We start from the raw sequence: 23,658 nt of genomic DNA, 5'->3' as shown, positions 1-23,658 counted from the left end.
CCGCACACAACAGCCCGCCCCGTTGCATTTTGTTCGACGTGTCTTGTCTTCTTCGACCGGCTTAGCTTCTTTCTTTCTCTTCTTGTCCCCGTGGTTTCCGAAGCCTCGTCCGAGGAGAGGCGGAGAGGCTGTAGACCAAGGACTACAGGCTAAACGCGTTACATATTTAAGTTAAAAACTTTTGCTCGCGAGGTTTGCAAAGGGCTGCCATGGCGGGCCACGGCGAAAGTTGTTGCGCCTCTTGGCGTGAAGTGGCCGCCGCGGATTAGCATAAACGAGGACCGCCCGATGTTCATTTTTTCTCCCCCATCCCCTCCGGGGGCAGCTCTCCGGATGTGGGCGAGGCGCTGTGTGGCTTATTTTGCCGCCCGGTCTGCACGCGTCTGACTGTGCATGCACGCGGAGGGAGTGGTGTCTGCGGTCGTGGCGGTGTATCGCGATGAAGATGAAAGGCCTGCCATATGCGCGGCCACAGCCTATGCTTGTTTGTGTGGTGGCCCCCCCTCACCCGCGAATAGGTCAGCGGAGGTATACAGGCACGTTATGCAGTGTGTGCCTGCTTACATTGGTGCGCGAACTTGATTATTCGTACGAAAATAAGGTGCGCGTTTTTTACCAAGACCTTGTCAACGTTTTCAAAAAGTTCATCCATCTTCACCGCTGATATTATAGCGGTGACACAGTGGTCCTTATACAGTGACGTACAGACAGTCTTGCTATAATTTCGGTAGGTTGCTAAAGCATGTTAGCGCGCTGTTGTAAACTGCGAATGGTGCAAATACAGCCGGCATGAATAGTCCTTGAAATGGCAGCGCTTGTATATTAGCCGAAGTGGCACTGATGCGACATATTCGGAGAAGGGGTGCTTACTCGCTTAGTGTATACCTTAAGCACAGTGCCGACATGCGTCATTCGTAGGGACGTACCGTTAAAATGCCACTCGACAATGTTTTAGCCATTAGACTGCAGCGACTGAAGGTTAAAATTCCCACTATGTTAGCTGTTCAGTGTTCTCGGGGCATTTTACGCTTGAAGGAGCGTGCCGAAACTTACAGATGCACACGTCCCCATCTCTCTCTTTCTCTCGTCTATTTCTTTTTCTCTTTCTATTATTTTTTCTTTCTTCTTCTTTCTTTTTAAGACTAAGATGCGAGAGCGGGCAATAATTCTCATCGCCACCCGTGAAGTACCCAAAGGGTAAATAGACACTTTATTGCTTCACCGAAACAGTTTCATTTTTAACTCACTGGAACCGCTTCTTCAAACTTGTGTGCTATATGAGCGGTCGGTGTAAGCACAACAAAGGCCGGATGTAACGAATAAGGAGGAGTAACCGCCGGCATGACATCAGCTTTCGCACGCCATGCACACGAGTCGAGGCCCTCTCTGCGAAGCAGCCACGTAGCTTCTCGCACTAACAAAAAATGGCTGCCCCTCCCATTCCTTTGCCTGTATACAGCGTCCTCTCTTCCACCACCGACCCGAAGCTTCGTCCCGAAACCGGACTCTTGTTCAAACTGGCGGTAATTTTTACGAGCTCCGAAGTTTGGTTTGGAGGGGCGCCGCTTTGATGGGCAGCCGTTGCGTTGCGCGCGGTTCGAGCAGCGTTGCAATCGTCGCACTCGTAAACAGACCCTCCGAAGTTCGGGACGCGCCCCGCTCATACATAGATGGCGCTTCCAACTGCTGTTGCAGAATCGTTGTGCTTAGTGCATTGTGCATTGCCCTTCTCGTAGCAGGCAGACCTCCCGATAATCTACCTATATCGCCGCAAAAATAACGAGAAAAGCGCTTTGAAAGAATAGTCCATCATTCTATAAACTGATTTAATGTTTCACTTTAGCGTCCCTTTAAAAGCGACTTCGCTTGGTACTTAAACGACAGGGCTGTCCAAATGAGTGGATAGGTTTTTTTGCAAGTTGAAGTATCTCCCTTTGCCTGGCAGTTCTCGCTTTCCTTTGTTGGTCTCTTTGTTACTACACTACAGACGTTCTTTGGACTGTGTTCGTATACATATCCATCCACGGTCTGCACGTAGAACGGCCTAGTGCACTGCGATGTAGGCAATGTCTGAACGACCGCCAGTGATTCACCTTTGCTCGCCAAAACCGTATACGCGCGCCGGACAAGTCGACGCGTCAGCATTCAAACAGGTCGTTATATAGCCACCTCGAAGTCGACTTGGAATGGGCATGCAGAGCGTTTAGCTCGTCGAAATGATGAACGAAGTGGCTCGATGCTCTTCCCCTCGGTGATGGTTATGCGCGTATTAGAACAGGCAGCACCTAAATCGCGGCGGCGTGGATTCACCGTCGCGCGCAAATACTGCCAGCCTCAGTCCGGCAGAACGAGTCATTACTCCGAGCACGAGCGAATCACTTCGTGTCTGCTCTCTTCTTTCTATGCATCACTTTTTCAATCAGCTGCAGATATAATACGAACGAAGGAAGGCGCTAACCATGCAAACTGCTCCAGAAAAGTTATAACCTCGCGCGCGCTTCTTGTGACATAGTATATTGCGTCTCGATAAAATGTTATATTTTGTGGAAGCTCCAGTTAACGGCAGCAAAACTGTGTCTGTATACTCGCAAAACACTTCTTTCATTCGTATCGTCCGCGATTGGCTATCGCTTAGTCTGGTTATCAGCCCGATCGCGATCATAAGCGACTTGCTCCCGAACGCCGGTAGCATTCGTACGTAAGAGTGATTTACAGCAGCCGAACAAGGAATATCGCTTTTGTCTACATGTCGACAAGGTCATGCACTCGACTTCTTCAGGACAGCAACTGACAAAGACAAGTCCCCTTGTCGGAACACTGGCTCTGGCGACATTCCTTGTTCAACCATTCTTGGTCACTTCAAGCATCCATCTTCCTGTAAAATCCTGTCTTGTTTATTATTCTTACGGGAGAGACATTTTGTGAATATGAGGTCTTGCGCGGTCCATATTCCTTCACAACACTAAAATGTTTCCCAGCATGTAAGCTGAATAGCCGTTCTTTTCCAAATCACTCCTGTTGGGGTGCGCTTTCAACATGCTATATGTTTTCTTGGAGCAACTGGCCTGTGCGAACGACTGCAACACTTCAGTGGATTTTCGTTTTCTATTTTGCGCCTGTCTCTTCTCTTTCCGTATCTTTCCTCTCTATTTTTTCTTCTCTTTCCGTACCTTTTATCACTCCCTCCCCCTCCTTATCTTCTTACCAAATGCAGGGTAGCAAACCGGATATTCTCGTTTGGCTAACCTTCCTGTCTTTCCGTTTAATCATCTCTTTCTGTCTTTCTCTCCTTTCCGAATTAAACTTATTGGTTCGTCATATAAGGGGTATGAGTGCTTTCTTGACTTCGAGCCTTGGGCACGTATAAACAAAGCACTTCGAGCGCCGGCCAATGGTGATAGCGAGCATATTATTAGAGGAGGCAGCCAGCCGTATAGGTCGAGCTATTATGAACAAAAAAAATCTGAATTCGCTCAAGCCCCTCATTAGCTGACTACAGCGCAACCGTCCGAAACGCGGCGCTATGATAGCGAGATAAGGCGCATAGATAAAATGGTACATATATGCAGGTATTGGCGCAACAGCGAATCCCTCGCGGAATCTCGTCGTTTCTCGGGGCGCCCTGATACGCTGCGCAGCGCTGCGTTTTTTTTTTTTTTTTTTTTTTTTTTCTTTTTTTTTTCGGCGAGTGGGAAAACATCTGCCATCACTACCACCGCAGCGAGAACACTGAGCTCTCGTCTCGTTGGTGGCTCGGGATACGAAGAAAAAAAAAAGCAAGAAGCGCCGCGGCGTATAATGGCGAAGTCGTGATCGGAAAGGTCGCGTTTAATTGGACAAGGTCCGCGCCCCGCCGCCGCCATTTTTGTTGTTTGCTGTTGTTGTCGATGGCGGCGCTGCTGCCGCTGCTCGTGATGATGACGGCGACGATGATGACGATGACGATGGTTTCTCGTTCCGGCGTCGTTTCTCGGCCCGCGCACGACGTTCCTTTAATGACGGTGCTCGCGCGCGCGAGCGGGATGCCCGGAGAATATAAATAATAACGGGTATAACGACCGTCTCGGTAATAGTAATGGCCGGCACACTCATCCATGCGGCGACGAAGAGGCTCGAGAAACGTTTTAACTCTCTCTCTCTCTCTCTCTCTTTCCTTACCTCTCTCGCAGCATAACGCTTGCCGCTCAAGCAAATAAGGCCTGCTATTTTTTTTTTTCCCTTCACTCTTGGATAGCCTTATCGTAACGTGGCAGCGTTCATGCTCGAAATGAGCGTCCAGAAAAGCGCCGAGTGTAGTGTTTCAAGGAACGCAAAGAAAATGTATGTCTAGACGGCCCCTTAAAGTGTGAACAGCGAACTGAGGGCAGTTAGGTTAGGATGGCTGACGCGCATAGTTTTACGAACGAGCTTGTTACGCTGTGATGGCGTTCAGATTGATGGCGTGTGCAAAGGATCGCGTGGCTGACGTTGCTCGCTGTCTGTCGCAACTATCGAGGTAAGTGTTGAGAGTGTAAGGTTGAGAGGTTGAAGGATTGCGTCGAGATGCGGGACATGAAACGAGTCTAGTATGGAAGTTGACGCGCTTAATGTTCTACGAATCTGAGATAGCTCGCTACACCGGGACCTGACTCTGATTGATGGTGCATGAGTGATCGCAACGCTGTTGCAATTCGCTCTCACGACTATCGAGATGACAAGTGTCGAAAGTGTGAGACGATGTAAAAGCAGTGCCGAAGCGAATTAAGTTGGAAGGTTGACTCGTGTAATTTTACGAACGAGCAGGTTTAGTGAGGAACTGCTCAGGTTGATGACGTGGAAATGATCGCCTTGCCCTTTCTGTTATCTCCGTTCTGTCCTGGCTGCCAACACTATAAGTTTTTGTCACCTTTACGAAGCCCGCAGGTAAACTGATGATGTAGCGCTAAAGAGAACAAACTGATGAATCCTTACTCCTTCTTTAATCGCTCCTGTGTTAGAAGCCAGCTGACGAGCGGCATTAGTTCACCGTAACTTCATGACGCCGCTTAGTTTATCTCAAAGCGACGCGTTGCAGTGATATAAAAAGTTTGGTGAATCCCACGCTTATGTAAATCGGTGCTAAGCGTAGCGTTCTTTGATGTTCGCGCAAATGTTAATGCACGTTCGTTTCTTTCTCCCGCCACTTTTCTTCACTTGTCGCCGAACTTGTTCACTTTTCTGCTGCCGACTTCCTCGCTTCTTGACTCTTGTTTTTTGCTCTTTTATTCGGGGACATATATACAGTGGCACATATTCGAAGGCCCAAGATGTTGTCTATATAAGGCAAGGCCGCAGCAGCCAGAACCCACAAATTGGCCTGAGGATCGAGGCCAAGAAAGTTTCGCTTTAAGAAACCTCACGCGTGGCTGTGCGAGGCTTGTTTAGGATTTGGTATGCGCAATCATCTGCGGCCTCTAACATACCTCCCGTGTCATGTATGATATATATCATACATATGTGTCACTGATAACGAAAAACACGGAGGTGACGAAACGCCCTCCGGCAGTCCGTAGATAAAGAGCGACCATCCCGATATGGCGTGACACCAGCGGATGGTTCACTCTATCTATCTTCGCCGCGCAAAAAAGCTACCAATCGGTCCTCTCCTGTCTGTATGGAGGCACGGGAAAAGCCGCACACGCCAATTAACCCACTCGACCGAGAGGCGCACTCGCATTTGGTGCAATCAATACGGCGCACTTTAGCACGCCGCCGTCCGCAGCACGGCCACGATTCCCGGGAAGCGCCCTCCATGGTCGTTAAAATAGGTGCCTCCACGTTATACGTATAGTATATCAATGCGTGAGGAATCGGGTGTACGCATAGCTTCTATAGCAGTCGCTGCAGCCATCTACCTGCCTGCATAACTATGCACAGAAAACCAATCCATCTAGTTTGGTTCGCGCGATAGGGTGTCTCTTATACGTGCGAAGCGATGCCACAAGTCCGCTTACTAGGCATTTACCACTTATTGTGGACGTGCCCAAACTGCAGGAACATTTGCGGTATGCGTTCTGCGCCGTAACGTGCGCCTCGTGTACGTCCTCGATGGGCCTCGCTCGAGTGTCTAATTTTCACGGTCTATGATCTATTTCAAGATCAATGAGGAGGGGCATATCACGCCTCGTGTTGAATATCCTCCTGGAAGACGTAGACTATTACTATATCGTGATAATTTCGAAGAAGCCGATCACATACGCTTCGCGTGATGCCTATAGGCGGAGCAGTGCCGACGTCATTCCACAAGGTTATCTTTGCCTGTGCAACGCACTCGCGCATAATCGCGCCGCTGGACGAATACTATTTATTACTAATGCGCACATCAGTTTCAACGTGACATGACTTGAGTAGTGCTCTGCAAACGCCTGTATAAAGTGACGGCGAGAGCCTTTTCTCGCTTTGTCTAGCTTAAAATAGTCACAGGCACGAGAGCACAGTTCCGATACAGCTCCTGTCACGTGATGTGTTGACTGACCGCCGTTGGAGAAGTCTGCGCAGCTCTTCCTGGAGCATATGGCTATCTCGGCTTCGGTAGAAGGCTTAAACGCTATTGCTGTGGCGCATGATCACTGTGGCGCATGATCACTGTGGCGCATGATCAGTGTGGCGCATGATATCGGCGGTTAATCTGTTTTTAGAAGTGTGGGAGACTGTCCGTTCGTAACGTTTACTGGTTGCACTGCGAGGAGCATTGCTGATCCTTTTCAGGCAGTTCAAGTATTGAACGTTTAAGTTCGAAACTCGTTCAAGTTCAAGGTGAACGTTGAATGGTCAAGTTTGAACGGTTCTTCTTCGAGGTTTCTCCTCCGAGGACCGAAATAACACCAAATACTCTTCGCATTTAGCTGCAATCGACTGCAAGGTCTTGCCATAGCAAGTTTGAGTCTCTCTTACACGTGCCGCTGACGTACGTGCAATCAGACGCCCCATCATATGCACGCTGACGAACTTGCGCTAGAAAGGCGCAGGAGCCGCAGGTACTACGCGTGTTGGTGTAGACTTCATTTCCTGCGGTGGTGGTAGGAGTGGCGCCATCTGCCTCGGGAAATGACAGCTGTCGATTGCCACCCACATTTCGGTTCACACATTTGCGTCTTCTCTGCCCTTTTTTTTATTTGTTGTTCGATTAGACATATGACACACAAGAGGCTTCAGACCATGCATCTCGGAGGCATATATGACGCACCACAGGCTTCATACAAGAGTCTAGCTGCACGCACCGGCGCAAACGCAGAGTATAACTTGCTATCGCAAGTGAAGCCCAGTACTCGCGCGAGCGTTTACGTGGCATGCATTCCGATCGTATGAATTCCCCTCGCCGACGTAATCATCGTTCCGAGATGTATACTCGTATCGAAGTCCTGTATAACCCGCGCGGCCGCTCGAACGGCGCAAGTACGTGCCCTCCTCAGTACGCGCCGCGGGACGGGCATGCATGTTAGAGGTCGCGAACTCGCGGCTCGATCGGTGTGCCCTTCGTGGCGTAGCGATTTCGCTTGGGAGCGAGCGGTCACGACTCGGGAATGAATTGAGGGCGTCCTTGGCGGTTCGCGGCCGGGGCGCCCTGTGTGCACACGTGGGAATGCACGTACAGTGTATATACTCGGGCGGCGCGTACGCGATCGCGCGCTCGGAGGGGGACTGCGGCGACGACTTTGGTGCGTTTCGGCGGCCCAGAGTAGCAATTATTGTCATTATAGAACGGGCCCGCTCGTCCTCGTTGCCACGCTAATAAATTGGCGATCATCATCTCGCTTTCGGCATTTTTTCTTTATTTTATTTTATTACTATTATTATTTTGCTAGGCAGCAGCAAGCCGCGCTCCGCGCCGCCAGTTCTCGTGCGCGTACATGGTCGGCCCGGATGGCCCCTCGAGAGTTTGGGATCTGTACTATAGAACCTCTCCGAGCACCTGGTTCTTTTTCGTATACCTATCGATTTTTTTTTTCTGTAGACTGTTACTGTGTTCGTTGTGTACGTATATATAGCTCGGGATCGTTCAGGATTCATGCCGTCGTTCTTTGTATCTTCTTTCTTTCGTTCTGTAACTTCTCTGTGCAGGTTGTTTCGTGACCTTGAACGGGGAAGCTATATAATTGTGCCGGTATGAAACAACGTATCGCAGCCTACGCAATGACGTTACAGGACACTGTCGATTACAGGGGGGCTGAAGGTGCAGTGAGAGGGCGACAATGCTGGAATCCTTTACGTGCATCTGGTGTTTCCAGCAATGCCGCTTTGCAGTGGGGGAAAAAAGTCATTTCTTTGTTACGTCGCTCGTGAAATCGTGGCGCTGTATCTTCAGCCGACCCGTTGTATTCGGTATTAAAGAGGATGCATTAAGTGCGTAGTTATAGCAACGATTAACGGGAGGACTCGAACATCTCTTTCGATGCCTGCCCTGTAGTTGAGAGTCTCACTGCAACCAAAATTTTTATGGAGCCTTCTTCATTTCCACGAAAACCAAGAACAAAAAAGGAAAGGTAAACGAATCGATTACTTATGCCACGTAAATGTACTCTCGGGAACGCGCGACATCGAGCCATCCGGGTGGTCGGTGTATACCATCCAACGTACAAGTACGGCTCAACTCGAGCAGAACAACGTTACGAACACGCTCGTTCTTCGAAACTAATGACTATCAGCCCAGACCTCTCCGCCAACTCCTGCCGCAGGTCTATTTATCTTATGCGTTGCACAAACTCGCACAGTGAACGCGCACCGCACACGGCCAGGAAGATATAGCTACACGGTGTTGCCATCCCACCGGCCATCATCAGCGTGACGACCATCGACGCAGCAGCGCAAACGCGAACCGTTCACCTTATACACAACCCGATGTGTATACATCGCTCCTGTCCGTGTTTATGTAAGACGCAGTTACGCGTGCCCACTTGTGTACTCATATACGCAATCGATTCCGCGTGATAACATGGTATACGCACGCGCGTTCGCAAAGCCCCGTTTGCATTTCCATTTTCGTTATCGCTGTTTGCTCTGTTCCGCCATCTCGCGATATATAGAGATCCTCGCCGTCTGGGCCGACTCGGCGAGAGAACGAACAGCATTTCCGGAGGTATTAGTATTCGGATTGTTATTCCGCGCTCCCGAAGATGAAGAGAAAAGAAAAGGGGTTCGGAGGTTTGTCGTGGAGTGGGAGCATTTCTCTCGTTGCTAGGGAGACCCCTGGGTTGTCTCTGGCACGGCCTCGTGGATATATACCGCTGCTGCCTCCACGGTGTATATATATATACAGGGAGAAGGAAAGAGGGAAAGAGTGGAGCGATGTTGCTGCCATATACGCTCGGAATTGCCTCTTCTATTGCGCGACGCGCGTGGCTACTTTGAGCTCACTCTATATACGATGACCGGGGGCATTTCCGCTGACCAACTGCTTTCACTTCCTCCCCTTCCGGTCACCATTCCTTCCACTTTCTTGCCCGCGCCGCTTCCGTTTTAACACACGCGCCGCTCTTCTTGTGTACTTGCTGCACCGCCGTGCCTTCTTGCTTCTGTTAGTTTTCATACCACGGTGTCGCGGGAAATTTCCCGCGTGTGTGTGTGTGTGTGTATGTGTGTTTGCTGTGTGTGCCTCTGTATGTGCGTGTGAATGCCTGTGTGCGAGCAGAGTTCTCTCGTTCGTATCTCTTGTACATCTTCGTGACGTCCCATTTCTGGCTTGTCCCGCACCATCGGGAATCTCGAAGATTACGTACCCCTCGCGTCCGGAGCCGCGCCGTATAGTGTTACTTTTGTTGTTCTAACTCGGCCTTGATATTTCTGTACGTACTATTTTTTTTTTCTTCATGTCAGCGTTCATCCTGCGCTTCACGCTATACCGTCGGTGCTTGGCGGCCGATTACTTAGTCTCCCGTCCGTTCGTTTCCGTGACCCAGGGCGATTATGTAGCGGACCGCGTCGTCGTCGTTCTCCTTCCTACCTTTGATGGCCCGCCGTCGCCGCCATTGTGTGTCGTCTCTTGATTGAAACTCTCGTTGGACCCGCGTGTGTGGCCGGTCGCCTTCCTCTGTCTTTCTCCCTGTCTCCCCACGTTTCCTTTTCAGAGACGCGTGATTAAATATCGCTCTCGCTTTTTCGAGAATTCGGCCCTGGACGCGGACCCATTCTCATTTCATTTGTGCGCGCGCTTTCTCTCTCGAAATGAAGCGTCCGCGCGCGTCGTTTCTCAATCTATTATTATTTTTTTGTGATATATTTCGTTCGTTTTTGTCGAGCGGTGACATTCTCGTCTTTTCAATCTATTGTTGCCTCGCTCACTGAGTGATTCTCGTCTTTCCGCGTTTTTCGGGCCGTCTACGGCCAAGTCCGGAAGCCCGAATTTTCATTAAAATAGATTTCCCGTTCTTCTTCGCTTCTTCTGCTGGAAAATGGGAAGACCTGGAAAATGACAGATTAATAGCAACATTTCAAGCGTCAGTGAGACTACTGCGTGTTTTTCGAACTACACGGTACTTCGGAATGCCAAGTAATTGAATAATGTTTATGCCGTGTTAGGTTGTGTATAGTGTTTGGGCGTGCAAGCAATCGCAGCGTGCGCGTGTGCGCACGACGTGACATTGCTCTGAAGTATAAGACCTCCGCGTCTCCGTTTTTCCTCAAAGCCTGTTAATTTTCTTTTATAATTAATCTTTCCTGTCCTCGCTTCTGCCTAACGCTCCGCTGGAGCAGTGCATGTGCCGATTTAAAGGGTTTCGCTCCTCTGTTTGATTATAAGCGTCCTGCTCGACTACAAAAGCTCGTCTCGAGCGAGAGCCGCCCGTTTTACTCCCAGCGACGTCCTGAAAATCTCTGCCGGAAACATCTTCAAAAAGGATGAAAAACAAAGATTTAGCGCCGATTTCGCTTTAATGTTTAACGCGGCGAACGCTTCGTTGTTCCCAGCGCGATCTGTTTCTTTCTTTCTTTTCTTTTCTTTTCTTTTGCTGCTCGACTCCAGGCTACACGACGGCCTTGCTGCGCACGGTTCGTCGTACACGAAACAATATAACCGCCCTCTTTTTCTTTATCATTTTTGTCTTCGTCGCTGGCGCTCTTAAAACGTTCGGAACTTGAGTTCCTCCCAAAGAGTCGCGAGATGATGAACGATAGGGACAATGCTTCGGACAATTGTGCGCGTACTTACTTTCAAATCCCTTAAGGCCCCCGCCTCCTCCGCTTTTCATATCCGCGCCTGTTTTATTATATTTATAAACGCGCGGGATAGGCGGTCCAGAATTCTTGTCCCGCCGTCCGTTCGCAGGAGGACCATTAATTTATTTAGTGTAGCGGGCGTGCTAGAATTTCCGCCGGGGAAGCGAATCGTGAAGACGCCGGCATTTAATGTTGGCAGAGCTTTTTGTCCAACATTTCCCCGGCGCGCGCCGTATTAAATATTAATTCTCCCTTTCTTTCTTTTCCTCCATCTCATTCACCCGCGAAATATCTTAAGAACCCTCGATCCGTCTTCTAAGTGACGAATGGTTCGGGTCTATAGCATTCATAGAATGATAACACAAGAAACAAGAAAGTTTTAAATAGCAGGTTGCAACGGAGTACTGTACACGCAGGAAACGTAATGCAATTTTTCTCTCTCCTTCTCTCCCTCTCTCTCTTTTTTATGGGCCATTCTTTACTCTTTTTTCAAATCGTTATCCCCCTCAAGTCTTCTTTTTTTCTTTTTTTTTTCTCCAGTGTCTGGCATGTATCATGTTTCCAGCATGTATCTAGGGAAAAAATGAATAGATGAATGTATGGTGTCTTTAAAAAATTGACATATAACTTATGTTGTGTTTCTGTTGAGTTTTCCTTGCATTCAGTTCTCTTCGGGTTAAATTGAAAATTGAGCATGATTTTTTTGCGAGGGCTGAGCAGTGTACGCCGTGCTGCTGCTCCGTCCGAGACGCAATTTATACCATCACCATTCCTTTCCATGAGAAAGAATTATTTCTTTCCATAATAAAATATTGTAAAACCTAGAGGTGGGATTCGTTACGGTATCTGCTGGCTTTGGTGTCCATTCGCTTACACATCGCACGACGCTTTCACTTCTGTAGTGCACATACACAACTCCAATTTAGGTTCTGCGTAAAACTACAAGCTTCATTTAAGCCTTGCGTTGCACTTGTTGCCACTCGTTTAATTGATCCTACATGAAGGTGTACAAATTAGTTCGCGCGCACCCTTCTTATTAATCACAGCCTGATAAGAAGACGCCGAACGTGAGCACCTGAGGCCACATCGCTTCTTGCAAAAGCTTTTTGACTGCACTTATACCTTGATAGGTACTGGAGCTCCTCAATAAATAAGCGGACATTCCCGCTGAATAAGGATTAGGCCAGATACTGGAAGTAGGCTTTTCCACACTGTTTGCTACACGAGGTGGCCGGTCTCCCGCTGACGGCACCATACCACATAGCTCGAGGGTATAAGGCTTGCAAACGGTGAAGATAGTAAGGGAGAGTTGGTGGCGAGAATACCCTTGCAAACATTACACACAATTTTCAATTGCATCTCAACAGAAAGCATATCGAATGCAGCATAATTTCAACACAAACACAACAAAAGTTCAATAAGGTTTTTGAAAGAGCTATAGCGGCATCAGGTCGTGCGCTCCTACTTTATATGATTTCCTAGAGGACGAGGACCGGCACCATGTGTGGGTCAAACTAGAAGTGTGGGGAAGCGCACTTCCAGAATTGCCGCATATCTCTTTGTGTCCTCCGTATAGGTCAGTTCGTTTCGGGCACCTGCTGCCCTACATGACGCAGAGAACACATCGTCTAAAAACGTCACACGTAACCTATATCAATCCGCTGACTGGTGCCAGATTCGGTGCTCTTCTTCAAGATAGGTATTTGCATTCCTGTACTCAGTTTGACCTTCTTCGATGCAACCACAAGTGCGTATGAATATTCATCAAAGGTAATCAATCGCGATTAGACGCAATTACTTTGCCGATCACGCTGGAAAAAAAAGAAAAGACCAGAGCTCCATACCACATTTGTACCATTTCCTCTTTCTATTCTATATATATTGCTTTCTTAACCCGCTAAGGCTTGATTCTCGCGAATATTAATGTGACAACGCTCATCGATCTGTTTCGGCCAACGTTTGGTGATTGGTTTGATCGCATGGATTAAGGTTGATGATCAGCGCTTTGCTATATGTAGCTTTTTTTTCTCGTAAATGGGGTACGTAAAAGGCATACTTAGAATCACTGCGAGGTTCGTGCTGAAAAAGAAAGAAAAGAAAAAGGAAAGATGCTTCAAGTGCGTCATAAAACAGCCGAGAGATCAAGCACGAATTTATGCGTTGTGGAGCAGAGGAGGCAAATTACTTGTGCAGCGCGAAACGTCAACTTGTTTCTGCTCCGTCATTTTATAGCAACACCGTCAGGTTAGCGGACGCCCTTCGCACGTCTCTCCTATATTATACATAATTGGCCCGAGTGGTTTAGTAAGTGCAGTTAATATCAGGTTTCGGCTCTGAAACCTGCTGCATCGTTCGCCCTACCGTGTTTACACATGAATTATTGAATGCAGAACGTTTGATACATGCGCCGTCTTTATCAGCTCGCATTCCCAAATACTGCTATTTATTTGCGGCGGGACGGCGTCCGATTTCTGGTGCGCCTATAGAACCGGCGCGATCTATAGCCGAGCCTGGTCACGTGAAGTTTATCCGCCGGTGGCGCCACCAAGGATGCGTAATGGGGTATGACGTATTCGTGACGCTTTAGACGGATCTGTGTCTTTGTTTGGTGCACTGTAATATGTCTTGCAGAAGTGAAGAATGACCTGATGTGTATTTTTTTTCTCTATTTCTTTCTCTCTCTCTCACACACACACGCACGTACACACACAGAGAGAGTGAGAGAGAGAGAGACTATATTAGAAAGCTCAGTGTTCAGTGCGCTTACATTTCACCCGGCACGCAACGTTATGCATACAGGGATTTGTTTTGGTTTTTGTTTTTTGTCTAAATAAAGTTTACTACTACTACTACTTGTGTTTTCTTGCTTGTTTCTCGATGATTAAAGCTCACTTGGTTGCATTAAGCTGCGCCACTACATTCTAGAACAGCAAGACTTGCGCTCAAGTTTTTTTTTTCTTTTTTTTCTTTTTTTGTCGTTCACACTTGAGAGGACACTCGTAACTGTAGACTCTACTAACCGAGTGTAAAGTCGGAACATCAGAAACAGTTGCGACCGGTGCAGTAAGGGGAGATATTCATCGAACTAGGTGCCAGTAAAGCAGTAAAGCTTAACCGGAATAGTAGTAGTAGTAGTAGTAGTAGTAGTAGTAGTAGTACAGAGAGGATGACGTCAGCTGCATTAGAGACACTACGGCACACCAAGTATCCCAAGAGATAAATAAGAAAAGAGAAGGGGGGAAAACAGGAAGTAGGGCGGGGGTGAAGCGGCATGTAGGAGTGTAGGAATATATTACACACAAGGAAAAACGTTAAGTTACGCACCACGAGTGTCTACAAATAAAAAGGTGAAGCATCTACATAGAAAGTGCGTTTCCAAAATCACAAAAGAGGGTCAGAGAAAAAAAAATAAATGACGGACAAATATGACCGGAAGTCAACGAAGAAGTGAAAAAAAAAAAAAAAAAAAAAACAGGCGAACCGCGAAGAATGAAGCTTCGCTCCGCGCGCAGTCGTCTTTTGGAGCAGCAGCGGTTGCGTCTGCGAAAACCCTCGACGCGCAATTGTGGGCGGCGCGCTGGCCGGCCAGGCCACCGCGAGAAAAAGCGAGAGCGATCCTCCGGCCGGACGCTTTTCATTGTGCCGGCCGTAATAACCCCCGCGACGACGGAATGCACGCTCTGCTCTTTTGGACCTCGCCTCTGGCACCTCTCCTCCGCTCTCGGGGTTCGCCTCGCCATGGTTGGGATGCGCCACCACGGACGAGAAAGGAACACCGCGCGGTTTTCTTTGTCTGCCCTTTCTTCCGTTCTCTTTATTCTTTCTTTCTTTCTTTCTTTCTTTCTTTCTTTCTTTCTTTCTTTCTTTCTTTCTTTCTTTTCTGTATTTCTGTCTTCCAGTATGTGTGTGTTCTTTTTTATTACGCCCTGTCCCTCTTATATCTTTTTTCACTTTACGTGCAATGCGTGTGTGTGTGAGAGAGAGAGTAGAGATAAAGAGAATGAGAGATAGGGGGGAGGGCGGTGTATATGACGTTGGTCGAAACGGGAGAGCCTGCAGGCTGTTTTTCTTCTGGACACCATTTGTCTGTTCCCGCGGCGAGATGCGAAATGGAAAAGAAATTAGGAATTTGAGAAAAATAAAAGGAAAGGTGACAGTGGAAGACCGCCAGTTCTGCTCCCTCCTCTGAGGGCTGCATACCCCAGTGGCCTCGCACACTGTACGCTCCAGAAACTCGAATCCACTCCTCACTTTATTTGCCATTTCTCTTTCTTGCCTCGGGTTTGTTGTTCTTCCTTCGAACTGTGTGTGCCTTGGCAGAGACCATGTAGGCCACTCGCTCGCTACTATACTCCGGTCGTATGTTTTTATTTTCTTGTTTCTCCCGTACTGTTAACGTTCGGTCGCACCGCACCAGTCTTCGTGGGATAGCATTCCTGAAAAATAAAGTGAGATCAGCCTTTAAAAAAATGCACTCGCAGGATGGAGAATATCTCCATGGTCGAAAGAAAGTGGCGCTCTTGACGCTGGCAGCAATTTTCTGTTCTCGCCGCGTTAGGATGCGGAAATGCTGCTGCTGTGCCACGGCTGATTATCACGAGTATGGGCTTCAAGAATGCGCACAAATGTCGGAGCAGGTATAGAGGAAAAGAAGAAAGAAAGAAAATCTGCTGGGTTATCCTTACGAATGTATATGCATCGTTAACCTTTACACATCTGACCACATCGGGACATCATATGCAATTTTATTTCCGCATGACTCAGTGCTCCCTCCGTGCTCCTGACCTGTATGTCTCGGGACCACTTCAATGTGTACCTTTACTTCACTCATTTTATCTGCGTTAGTGCTTCATTTTCTGGATCTGTATTGCATTTCTCAAACTGGCAGGTTTCGAAAGCCCTGCGTGCGCCAATAGGGCCCAAATACGAGACCACATACTTTGAAAACTGTGATGTTCTACTAGCGCTGAAGTTTCAGTGCGAAACTCAGAATAGAGAAGCTCGGCCTTAATTTTTAGCCAGTAGTAATGAAACGTTTTCAGCCTAATGAGCCAGTATTGGAATTCAGAAGAATAATACCAGCGTAAACTGACTTGATGTTGGTCTTTTGTGTCATTTTAACTGCAGTGTCAGGGCACTGCTACGCCCTCTGCGATGTTAAAGTTGCAATACTGGCTTCGCGGACGGCTCGATCGTGTTTGAAGTTGTGCTTGCAGTCGTGCTAGCCGCGTTCTAACCACGGGAAGATATTCGTTCGTTTCGCTTGTCACGTCACATCGCGTTATGTGCGTCTACTGCCGCATAATCAATGAATCACTTTCGCTCTAGAACAAAACAAAAAAACGCGGCAACATGGACTCTTCTTCCGGTGTATCTCTGCAGATGTTTCTGGGAACCGCGAACGCTGACGTCGCTATGGCAGCACCCTGCTCCAAGTGCTTCATTTTTTCTTCGTTATCCGTAAATCCATCTGTGGACGGCGTGAAAGAGCTTAGACACGTGGTCGCGAGAGTCTCGTTACGACAGCGTGGGAACCGCGTGACGAGCGTAGAATGCGCTGTTCATTAAGTCTTCGCGAGTGCGTTTGCCGGAACCCGGCTGTCTGACATACGCGCTGATAGAGAGAGCGAAAGTACAAAGCAAGGACCGGGAAACGCTACACGTGCATACGAAAGGAGCGTAGTTTCGAAAAGCGAACACAGCAAAGGCAGGAAGGGTTATCAGAATGAGTTTCTATTGGTTAGGTTGCAAAGAAAATACACTCTATGTTGTCATTCGCGTGGCGATATACAGTATGTAGAAAAGGCAGCATGCAAATAAGGAAAAAAAAACTTGGTCCGCACACGCATAGACACAGGAAGGGCCGCGAAAGCGCGTTACACAATCGCAGCTTATATCACGCAAACTATGGGCGAGCTCATTAAGCAGAGTGTAGCGCTTTCGAAACCTTCAGCGCTGACGTCCCTTTCGGGACCGCACCGCCCCGCCGGGGCCTCTCCCTCTGATCCCGGGCGGTTGTCAAGCCTGCGCGAATGTTAAGGGCCATGAGAAACGCGTGTTTGTATGCCTTCGCTCGTCATTATGTAACGGGCCGACCGCGTGCTATAGCGGCGCAGTGAGTCAGTCGAGCTCCCACGGGACAGATCGCGTGTGATTGGCAGGTCACGTGTCGTTCTCACAAAGACGAAGTAGGGTTAGGAAGCACACAGGCGGCCCTGCTCTTCCGGCAGGGCCGTAAACCAGTGCATCCAAGGCGTGGGACAGAATGGGTAGATCGCTTCGCTTGCACGGCATTCTTCGTTCTCCCTGTTTGCCGACCGACACCGGTTTCCCGGTCGATTGTGCGCGATCCGTGATTGCATACAATTAATTTAATTGAAGCACTTCGTAGCACAATCATTTTTCCCTTTCTTTCTCTCTCTCTCTCTCTGCCTTTCTTCCGTTGGCTGCTTAAAATCAAGGGTGTCATTCGACACTCACTAATTACGATGCGCTCTTCGTTCGCAGTATTTACTGCGTTTTTTAATGCTGTACCCATGCGCGTATCTGGTATTATGTGCCGCTTTCTCGGAACACGATCAGAACTGGCTTCGCAAGTGCTCAAGAATTATCTGCGCTGTTCAACGTTCGTCTCGGCCCCACCTGTTGTAATCCGCCAGCATTCAGAAGACTGGCAAGGACAGATGAAGAAACGCTGCTCCCAAATTTTGATTTCGTGACGCTGTCGTGAAGAAAAAGAAAATTTCGTCAAACATTGGGCCAAACTCGAGCAGTTTGCTGCTATATCTCCTGGGCTAGTGCTGTATGAATGTTCCCTCGGTAATGCTTCCGCCGTTGAGTATGTGGAAGTATCGAGACATTGGTCGCGGAGTTATTAAAACATCATGCAGTGAAACTGTCTGACGCGTGCCAAAAAAAGCCTCGGCCGCGATCTCGACGAAACGTGACTGAGGTTCGCGCGCTTAGAGCCTGCAAAAGAGGGCGTATACTGGAGAAAAGTGGAAGACTGCGAGGACGATAAGAAGCGGATGAAAGCTATCCGTCTTTGTCTGCGGCGTCCGCGAACCATTTGTTACCGTCGCTCCCGCATGGCACCCTCGAGAGCGACCGAGGAGAGCACCCCCGTGGGGGCCTTACTATACGCTGCACGGAGCCGACAGCGGTGTTTTATTGATTCACGAGACGAGGCAGCTCCTTCCACTTGACGAGTGCATCCCGCACGGGCGAGCGAACAAAAAGTAAACACGGGGATTTTTCTACCGGCAAACCTTGCTCCGCATGTGTCTAAAGTGCGTATTAAGTAATGGCGTAGTCTCGTCCTAGCTCGCGCGAGGTGCACGATCCTAGATGTTTTGCCTGTTTTACTATGCGTGCTTCTTGCGACACCGCTCTTGGCGTCATCTTCTTGTCCCATCGCTTCCTGATGCGTCCGTGGGGGTGCTCTACCAGCTCTAATGCGTATTATCCGAATGCACAGGCGCACCTTTCTTTAGCCTTCACACGAAGCCAAACGCGTTGCCTTTAGTCCGGTTGTGCAAAACGTGTGAGTGGTACAACTTTACCGGCAACGTAAGTGCTGTCTGCTTAGAAATGAAGCAACAAAAATCGGGGTTTGCGATGTCTCGCCGTATAGCGACCAGCAAAATTTCCGCCAAAAAAGAAACAAAATCAAAGTCAAGGGCGTACAGATTTTACAACTTACGCCGGTGACTTGTGACACCTCGCCTGCTTTGTGATATTAAGTCATACGTCTGGTGGTCTTCTAAAGCCTTGCTCAAACGCGAGTAACGCGTTAATTAAGTAAACCCAAACAAAGCCAGCGGCCCAGCTGAAACACGCCTATACTTCTAGCCGCCCGGATACTCCCGAATCAGTCATACGCGAAAGACGAACCGCCGCGCGCCAAGCTCGCTCACTCACAGCAAACTCTATCAAACAAAGAAGGATGAAAAAATAAACATAAATATAGAGTATAAGGAGGCAGAGAATGGAGCTCCGCGTATATTTCGCCGAAAGAGAGCTCTCCAAAGAAGATCCACCCGAGCAGCGCGCGCCACCTTTTCTTCCTGCAGGGCTCCTCCGCTCAGCGAGCTCCTAATTCGTTGCGGCTCCTCGGCCAAACGCATCCATCACGGTCTTGACCGGCCGCACTACCAGCCGTCCGGCGCGGTCGGCGCAGCGGCTACTGAAACCCGAGAACTTCAAAGGTGGTGGCGGCGGCTCGCTCGCTCCACTGTCTGCAGAGCTCTCTCTTTTCTTCAGCGAGGGAGAGGAGAGATAATTGGGAGAGAGAGAAACAAGATAGAATGAAATAGAACGGGGTGTGAAATAAGAGCGAAACAACGCGAACGCGCAGAAAATCCGAACTGGGACGTTGAAGGATAACAACGGTAGTGATTCCGGGAAAGAAAGGAGTAACGAACGAGGAAGCACGGGAGAAATAAATAAAGCGGCGGCAAGAGAAGAAAACATACAAGTGCGTAACGTGCCGCGCTTACTTTCTACCTCTTCTTTTCTCCAGTTCTGCCAGCCCAGCTGCGATCTCGCTTTCTCCACCGAGGCGTGTGTTCTGCTTCGGCTTTGCAGGAGGGCTGCATGGTTAGATAAACCTATTTGTCGAGCGGGAGCCGTACGGCACAGTGCGCGCCTGAGCGCGCGTGTGTGTATATATGTGTAGTATATATACGTATAACTGATCGCTAGGTGCGTGTGCACTTCGAGAAGGGGGGGAGGCGCCTGTCGGCGCGTTCATTCTTTATCCGGCCCTCTCCCTGCTTCACCTCCGCGCTCTCCAGCCAGCGTCGAAGCTTTGGGCGGTGTGGCCGGGAGGCGTCTTCCTCCTCTTAACTAGGACGCGCGCTGCCGGTATTGAGCCGTCGTTTCGTCCCCGGTGCAGTGCGGACAACGAGCTTAAGCCGAGTGATTGCCCCTAATGAGATTTGCTGCTTGTTTGTTTGGCCCCGTCTCTCTCGCTCTTCTCTCTGGCTTGTTGTTCGTAGCGGCGTCGGCGGCGGCGTTTCGGACCGGATCGGCCCCTTTCTTGCTTGCGGTTCCGGCTTGTCGGCTCGGCGTCAGGCGGGTCAGGCTACACACAGCCGCCGAATTCTCGCCTTCCACTCTCTCTTGCGGCTAATTTATGAAGCTATACCGCCGATGCGGTGCCCGACCGCCGCATCAGCAGCTGCTGCTGCTGTTGCTGCCGCGGCCGATCGCGTAACGGTCGGGTTCCTGTCGACGCGAAGAGCGCGCCGGGAGTCCGAGGGTGGTGTTGCTTGCTTTGGCCGCCGAGCCCTGATTTATCGCCCGCTTTCAGAAGATGCCCCCGACGCCGCCGCCGCCACGCGGTTCTCCTTTCAGCGAGTTAAGCGGACAACAACGCCCGCTGTGTACTGCACACCCTCCTCCCCCCGCGAGCCTTCCTTTCGAGCTTTCCACGGTCGCCTTTCCCAATTTCGCTTGTCCCTGTTGTTTGTGCACGTCGTTTATTGTTTTCATTTAGAGTGCTTCTTTTGTCGGCTGATGCGCCCGTGCCTGACCGTCGCTACTCGAACGTGGTAAAAGCTGCCTGTTTGTGGCACGTTTGTGCTCCCGGGAAAAGGAGCAAGCGCAATGTGTTTGAAAGGCGATAAATACGAGATTTCGGGGCGGTGCGCTTCGCTCCTTTTCATGAAGAGCGTGCTTTGTTGCGTGGCCTCTCTGATGATGCGGGTAGCGAGACATCTGCCGTACTAAATGCGATAACGCGGGGAGTGTGTTTTGCGGAGTAATTGGACGAGGATCGTTTATTTATTTATTGCGCGCGTGCGCGTTTATGTCTCTGTGCGTGGTGGGAAGGGAGAGGGGGTGTAAGGAATTGAGGGGGTAATCGCTGAAGTACATAGAACTTACGTAAAAAGAGAACAAGTTGACGTTTTATTAGGCTCCCCTGTTTCTCGTACGACGTGTGTCAGTTTATCGAGAGGTTGGAACGACGTGTGCATAAGTATTGGATATAAAAAAATATGAAATTGTGCGGCTTATTCATCGCACACAGCGGTTTTCTTATTATGCAAAAAAAGCTCTTAATTTACTCATTCACGTGCGTCGTCAAACATCGTATGATCGTCATTCGGAATTACGGATGATATTTCACTCACAGATTATTTTACAGATTTCAGTTACAGACGATTTCCAATACATATGCCCCACTCCTTTCACTGGTGTTATTTCTGCCTTCATCTCTCTCTCTGAAAAGTGGAAAGTTTGCACCTGCTCCTCTAAGGCGTTGGACCTGCGCTAAAGCAAACGAAAGATGCGCAAACCTTCCCGAAAATTACTAAACGTGCCAGGGTGCATCTAACGTCTCAGCAACGGCGATTTCGTACGCAGCATTGTCGTTATACCGAAGTTAAGAATCACTGGTCAGTCCTTAAGAGGAAGGCCGCCTGGATCGCTGGGAGTTAATGGTTCGACCTTCTGCCACCGAATAGTTCAGGTGTACGCCTCGAGCGACACAGTTCACGGCGGGGGATTCCCCTTCACGTATAGCAACCGCGCACTGTCATCCCCCCCCCCCCCCCCCCCTCCGCGTATAGTGCTCACACAAACTAGCGCGCAAGCAGAACGCGATTGCTCATTGCTCCCTCCGATGATGCAGCCGCGCCATCCGGAGTAACCAGGACCTGCTGCCGAGCTCTCCGCTGGCGTCGCTCTTCCGCAACGACTTCTGGGGCACGCCGCTGACGCACAGCGGCAGCCACAAGTCGTACCGGCCGCTGTGCGTGCTCTCGTTCCGGCTCAACTACCTGCTCGGCGGCTACGAGCCGCGCGGCTACCACCTGCTCAACGTGCTGCTGCACGGCCTCGTCTCGGCGCTGTTCACGGCGCTGGCGGCGCGGCTGTTCCTCAACCAGTGGCTGCCCACGCTGGTGGCCGGCTTCCTGTTCGCCTCGCACCCCGTGCACACCGAGGCCGTGGCCGGCATCGTGGGGCGCGCCGACGTGGGCGCCTGCCTCTTCTTCCTGGGCTCCCTGCTGGCCTACGTGCAGTACTGCAAGTACCGAGACAAGGAGGTGCGCGCCGAGCGCCGCTGGGCGCCGCTGTACGCGTCGCTGGCGCTGGCCGGATGCTCCATGCTCACCAAGGAGCACGGCATCACGGTGCTGGGAGTGTGCGCCGTGTACGACGTGTTCGTCAACCACAAGGTGGCCCCCCGGGACCTACCTTCGCTGCTCGTTAGCGTGAGTGTTCAATAAAGAGTCTCTCTCTCTCTCTCTTCCTGAGCCGTATTCTCGGCCGGTCACTTTCTGGGATGTGCTCACTTTTGCGTGGCGTGGTGCATGGCACGTCACTGGAGCGACTGGCGCCCTGCCTGCTGGCTTAGCCAATCGGAATCATCTGAAAGTAATACCCCGAAAGTGATCGAGTGGGAATACCTCTTCCCACCTCCTCTCTCTTTCTTTCATGCACAATCGTCTTATAGATTCAAGTAGGTATCCGGCAGACTTCCAGTAACATGTGGCCGCCATCGATAATTGGCCAAAAGTTTCGTTCGTACCTAACTCACGTCGTCATCAAGCATTTTAAATATACAACCAAAACTTGTAGCATGCATTGACAACAAAGAGGGTGACACAGTAACTTATTTGAAAACTTGCCTTTTGAATTTGCTTTTACCAGAAAGTAGCAAGTTGAGAGTAGCAAGTATACTGTCGTTGAAAGGAAAACTGCGGAATCATTGCATTCTACCGGTGCTAACATGTGAGGCGGAAACGTGGAGGTTAACAAAGAAGCTCGAGAACAAGTTAAAGGCCGTGCAAAGAGCGATGGGACGAAAAATGTTAGGCGTAACGTTAAGAGACAGAAAGAGAGCGGTGTGGATGAGCGAGCAAATGGGGATAGCCGATATTATAGTCGACATTAAGGGGGGGGGGGGGGGGGGGGAACAGGGCAGGCCATAAAACGCTTAGGGGGATCAGATCGAATGAGGAACTCAATTGCGAAACTTTGCGGGCGTTGACACTGTTGCGATGCGGAATTCACAGATAAAAATGTATTTACAATATATACAAGAGCGGCAACGACACATAAACAAGATGGCTTTCGAGACAGATTCCACCTCCACACGTTAAATCGTCTTCTGACTGGCGCCACTCTCGTTTGCGCCGTTATAATATTTTAGTGGCGGCGATGAGTAATAAAGAGTGGTATCTTGCAATGCAGAAGCGGCACCCGGGCCTGTGGGAGGGCCTGCTGCACCTGTGCTTCGCGGGCGTCACGCTGATCGGCCTCCGGCTTCACCTGATGGGCGCCCGGGCGCCGGACTTCGCGCCGGCCGACAACCCGGCCGCCGACAGCGAGAGCTTCCTCACGCGCAGCCTCACCTTCCTCTACCTGCCGGCGTTCAACTTCTGGCTCATGCTGTGTCCGCGTTGGCTCAGCTTCGACTGGTCCATGGAGGCCATACCGCTGGTGCAGAGCCTGGCCGACGCGCGCAACCTGCTGAGCGCC

At 49.9% G+C, this 23,658-nt stretch overlaps 1 protein-coding gene across 1 annotated transcript in view; it reads left to right on the top strand.

Annotated features, from left to right (window-relative positions):
• Window positions 1-23,658, top strand: part of LOC119446627 (protein O-mannosyl-transferase TMTC2-like) — a 305,816-nt gene that overhangs the window by 261,523 nt on the left and 20,635 nt on the right. The window contains 2 exon segments of the mRNA XM_037711110.2: window positions 21,806-22,388; window positions 23,371-23,658. Coding sequence (XP_037567038.2) covers window positions 21,806-22,388; window positions 23,371-23,658 — 871 coding nt within the window.

This window comes from Dermacentor silvarum, chromosome 3 (assembly GCF_013339745.2).
Source record: "Dermacentor silvarum isolate Dsil-2018 chromosome 3, BIME_Dsil_1.4, whole genome shotgun sequence".
In the NCBI taxonomy this organism is placed as follows: Eukaryota; Metazoa; Arthropoda; class Arachnida; order Ixodida; family Ixodidae; genus Dermacentor; species Dermacentor silvarum.
Note: the sequence above shows the minus strand (reverse complement) of the source record. Positions and strands in the feature narration are given on the sequence as shown.